The 4,713-nt window shown below is 57.9% G+C and overlaps 1 protein-coding gene across 1 annotated transcript; it reads left to right on the top strand.

The window, feature by feature from the left end:
• Positions 1-1,340: 1,340 nt before the first annotated feature.
• LOC135307194 (uncharacterized) lies at positions 1,341-4,000 on the top strand. The gene is made up of 6 exons (XM_064431808.1): positions 1,341-1,420; positions 2,060-2,167; positions 2,369-2,428; positions 2,517-2,615; positions 3,074-3,239; positions 3,770-4,000. The coding sequence occupies exons 1-6, from the start codon at positions 1,402-1,404 to the stop codon at positions 3,966-3,968; spliced, it is 651 nt and encodes a 216-aa protein (XP_064287878.1). The 5' UTR covers positions 1,341-1,401; the 3' UTR covers positions 3,969-4,000.
• The last annotated feature ends 713 nt before the right edge of the window (positions 4,001-4,713 follow it).

Genomic DNA, 4,713 nt, shown 5'->3' with positions numbered 1-4,713 from the left:
CTGCAAAGAGTGTGGAGAGTGACCAGAGCCATTCCAGAGCTCCCCAGGCCCCTGTGCAGCTTTGGCCTTGTCCACTGACATCTGGCAGCCAAGGCCTTACCCGACCCCCTTGCAGTGCCCAGTTCTCTAAGGGAGAGGGGAATCTCAGCACACCATGGAAATGGTTCTGATCTGATCTGTGCTCCCCTCTAGATGAGCATGCTAGGAAGGCTTCTCCAGCAGCTTGGCTTAATGAAGATTTCCAGGGTCTTAACCCTCCAGCAGGTATGTTGTCAATGTTGCTAAAAGAATAATCATTGAGAACCTGTCAGGAAGCAGGTGACAGGAGCTTCTGTGGCTGTTGAATTACAGGTGTGTCTGCAGGAATGACTTTTCAGGCTCCTTTCCTGGTTGCTGCACACAAGCCCCGCTCCCATGGCAGGGGTGAGTAGTGTGTCCCTGCTGATGCCTCAGGCTGAGCCCTGGTTCTATGGGATCCATTCACCTGAAATGCAAATACTTCTCTTAAGGTCCTCCGAGAAGGCGGAACAAACCTATAGGAGACAGGAAGTCCCTGGAGGCATCCAAACAGATGGACAGGATCTGGAGTGACCTGGAGAGACAACGTGGTGGGTGCATTTCCCTCATGCTTCCCCTGGGACTCAGCAGCCGGGGGCTTTGGCTGCACATCTGGACACGCCATGCCCGGCACAGTGGGAAGGGATCCATGGCAGCCTCGCTGCCCCGCTGCTGCTGCTGCTGCTGCTTTCATGCCCTGCAGGGCTGTTTCCCAGCCTGGCCTGGCTGCAGCTTCTGCCCAGCGTCTGCAGGAAGGCATTTGGCATCAGCTGACAGGCTGCCCAAACTGCACCATGGGCCATGCCCACCCCGAGATCCCCTGCAATTTCCCTGTCTCTGAGCACATCTGGAGGGGCAGCTCTTTGGAGGAGGGAGGGCCCTGGAGCAGCCCCAATAACCTGGTCTTTCTCCTGGATCTTATCCATTACTGAGACAAGCATTGCCTCCTGAAGATGCCACATTCCCACTGGGGAAGAGCCACACTTGATCCAGCATTGCCTTCTCCTTTCTGCAGACATGGAACGAGAGCCTGTGCTGAAGGCTGAGTTTCCCAGAGGAAGCAGTGGCTCCATGGCAGCCTCTGCCTCAGGAAGGGAGGGGCTGCCAGGCACAGGCCCAGGAGGTAATTGCTGTGCCTCTGGGCCTGAGCCCTGCTGAGGCTTCAGATGTCCTCTCTGCTGCCTGGCAGTGCGGGCACACAGCATTACCTGACCCCCTTGCAGTGCTCAGTTCCCTATACAAGGGGATCCCAGCACAGCATGGAACAGTTCCCATCTGTGCTCCTTTCTAGACTGGGAACGTGACTTCCATCACTGGGAAACACTGTTAAAGCACAGTTTAAGGATGTTGGAGCTTGGTGATGGTAGGTTTTCAGCAACTCTTTGCTAACAGAGCAATCATTGTCCAAGTGTAATCATTGTCCAGAGTAATATTCCTCTGTCATTTCCCTTAAGATCCTCTGAAGTTTGATGGATTCTGGAAATCCTGGCCTCCAAATTTCTACTCTTGTACCCAACAGTTATCCCACAGGATTGCTGTCAGTGGGAGGAAGGAGCATTTAGCTGTCCATCTTCCTCCTGTGGGCAATGTCACTGTGTCTTTCCATGTGCTTTTTTGCAGCCAGGGAGAGGGCGGAGAGGGAAGGGGCCGGGCCCAGGGCTGTGCCCCGGGGCTGAGCCTTTGGCAGCTCCTTTGCCAGCCCCAGGGAGCCTGAGCTACTCCTGCTGCCACTTTCAAGCCCTGGCCCTGCCCGTGTCTGGGTTTAGAGCTGCTGGCAGCACCAGGGAGTCTTTTCTGCCCCGACTGCCCTGCAAGGGGCTCCTTCCATGCCAGTGTGGGGCCACTGCAGGAACGTGGTCCCCCTGCTCCTGCTCCTGAGTGGGAGGCAGAGCTGAGGGAGTGCCTTGGAGGGCACCAGTCACCCAGGTGCCCTTACTGCCACTCGGGCCTGAAGGAGAATCTTCAACAGTGTCACAGGAGCTGTTGTGTCCGTCCTTTGCAGGTGAACCTGATGATGAAGACGATCCTGATGACGAAGATAATACTTTTGATGAAGACGATCTGAATTCCCAACCTGTACCCATTACTGAGCCTCTGAGAGATGCTGAGGGTAGGTCAAGGCCTTTCCCCCTGGGAGAGCTGCCAGCTCAGAGCCCAAAGCTTGGCCAGGGGGGCATCGCTGCAGGTGCCAGCACAGAACCATGCACGTGTGTGCCCTTGCGCTGCGCGATCCCCTCACTGCTCCTGTGGCTCAGGGGTGCCCGTGCAGATCAGCAGAGATGACAGAAGCTCTGTGGCTGTTGTGTTACAGATGTGTCTGCAGGGAGGACTTTGGTGGATGTTGCACACAAGCCCCGCTCCCATCGCAGGGGTGAGTAGTGTGTCCCTGCTGACCCCACAGGCTGGGACTTCGTTTTGTGAGATCCATTCCTGGGAAATGGAACTCTGTTTCTCTTAAGGTCCTCCAAGAAGGAAGAAGAAACCTACAGGAGCTCGTAAGTCCCTGGACCATTCCAAACATCTGGAACAAAAACGGAGTGGTGTGGACAGCCAGAGTGGTGGGTGCATTTCCCTCATGCTTCCCCTGGGACTCAGCAGCCGGGGGCATTGGCTGCACATCTGGACACACCGTGCCCGGCACAGCGGGAAGGCATCCATGCACCACAGGCCATGCCCATCCTAAGATCCCCTGCCATTTCCCAGTCCCTGAGCACATCTGGAGGGGCCGCTCTTTGCAGGAGAGAGGGCCCTGGAGCAGCTCCAAAATCCTGGCCATTTTCCTTGTCCTTATCCATGTCTTTGACAAGTGTTACCTGGAAGAGAAGGGCACAGCATAGAGGAATTACGGCATGCAGGCTCAGGGGGTTTGGGTACTGAGCAGTCCTGTGCCAAGGGGCAGCAAAGTGCCTGCAGGCCCCAGCTCTGGGGGAAACAGAGAACATCCTGCCCGTATCCACCACGCTGCATTTCAGCAGTGCAGCACAGCATGGGCTCACGCTCCCCATTGCTCCCACAGATGCAGCCGAGACCTCAAGAGATTCTGACTACACTTGGAAAAGCATGAGAAGAGTTTTCTGCTGGGGAACACCTTGTTTGATTAAGTTGATGGCCATTGTGGCTGGTGCAGCACTGTGCCTGCTTTTGTGCTCTGCTGGAATCTGGTATTGCTGGACGAGAAAATGGTGAGTGTTTTGCGATTCTCTGCCTCAAGCAGCTTCCTTTAAAGGCTGCTCATAGTCAGGGAATATTCCCAGAGAGTTTGCAGTGGAGCTGTGGCCAGTCCCTGGTTCTCCAAATAACTCTGCTGAGGGTTCTGCTGCTGCCCAGTGCTTCCATTGGCCTCTCAATTGCTGGGCCTTGTCCTGGGGGCCCCGCTGGGGCTGCAGTCAGGGCTGGCTCCCACTGAGGCTGCCTGGCCAAGAGCAGCCCCAGGGGCACAGGGCAGAGGCAGAGGGAGGTGGGGAGGAGAAAGAGCAGGGCCGAGGTTGCCCTTGAAAGGCAGAGGCGCTCTGGGGCCCGCTCCTGGCCAGGGACCCTGCCCAGAGCCATGCCCTGCTGGCCGGGCCCTTGAGGGGCAGCTGTCCAGCTGGGCCCAGCTGTGCCAGCAGCTCCAGCCGTGCTGGGGAGCCTTGCCAGCTCTGGGCCCTGCTGTGCACGAGGGTCCCTGTGTGCCACTGGCAGCTGGGGCCTCAGACACCTCCTCTCTTCACAGGTGCTCCTGTGCATGTTCAGAAGACGCACCTAAAAACAGAGGCAATGAGAACCTGAAACTTTATCCCAGTTCTTCACTTCTGCCCCTGTCTGCCTTGCCATGGCTGCATCCCCGCCATGAGGCCATCCCAAAACCCACCCCTCCTCAACGAGACCCTCTCCCCCTGAGTCCCCTGGTCTTGTTCCCCGGCCAGGAATGAAGGTGGGCAGCCCTTGTCTGCCAGGGCAGAGCTTGTCCCATATTTTATGTTTAAATAAAGAATTAGAGTTTTCGCAGCTATGTGCATGTGGTAGCAGCAGCAAAGCCCACCCGGCAAAATCACTGGCTGAGCTCCATGCCCAGGAGCAGCCGTGGATGGCCACGGTGTGAGCAGGCAGGAGCCAGGCAGGGGCTGCTGTGCCCAGCGGCGGGGCCCCGAGGGGATGGGGGAGCCCATGCTGAGCGTCCCTGGGCTGAGGGCACATTTCCTTCTGGGGGATCATCTGGGCCTGGACCTGAAGAGGCACACTGGGATATTTTGGAGTCCCTGTTGAGGGGTGCAGGGAATCCTTATGAGGCACAAAGGAGTATTGTTGGCCTCTCCTAAGGTGTGCAGGGATCCCTCATTCATTGGGCAGCAGGGTTAAATTTGAGGGGGTTTTTTACTCTTCTCAGCACGGCATTGGGACATTTGGCCGAGGTTTTGCCAAGCTGGGAGAAAGCCTCTTGCAAAGGCTTGGGCCCAGCCTGTGGGCACAGCGGGCGGGCGCAGCCCATCTCCTGGGCCAGTCCGGGCTGCTCAGGCCGGGCCGGGCCGGGCCAGGCTCGGGCCCCGGCAGGGAAGGGCCGCGGCCCTGGGCTCTGCTGAGGCTGCTGAGCTCCGGCCTGCCCTGTGCTGCAGCCCAACACATTGACAGCCATGGCCGTGCCCTGGGCCACCGCAGGCACCCGGGGCTACAGCTGAG

This window comes from Passer domesticus, chromosome 9 (assembly GCF_036417665.1).
Source record: "Passer domesticus isolate bPasDom1 chromosome 9, bPasDom1.hap1, whole genome shotgun sequence".
In the NCBI taxonomy this organism is placed as follows: Eukaryota; Metazoa; Chordata; class Aves; order Passeriformes; family Passeridae; genus Passer; species Passer domesticus.
The sequence above is the reverse complement of the archived record's forward strand: the minus strand, read 5'-3'. Positions and strand labels throughout refer to the sequence as shown.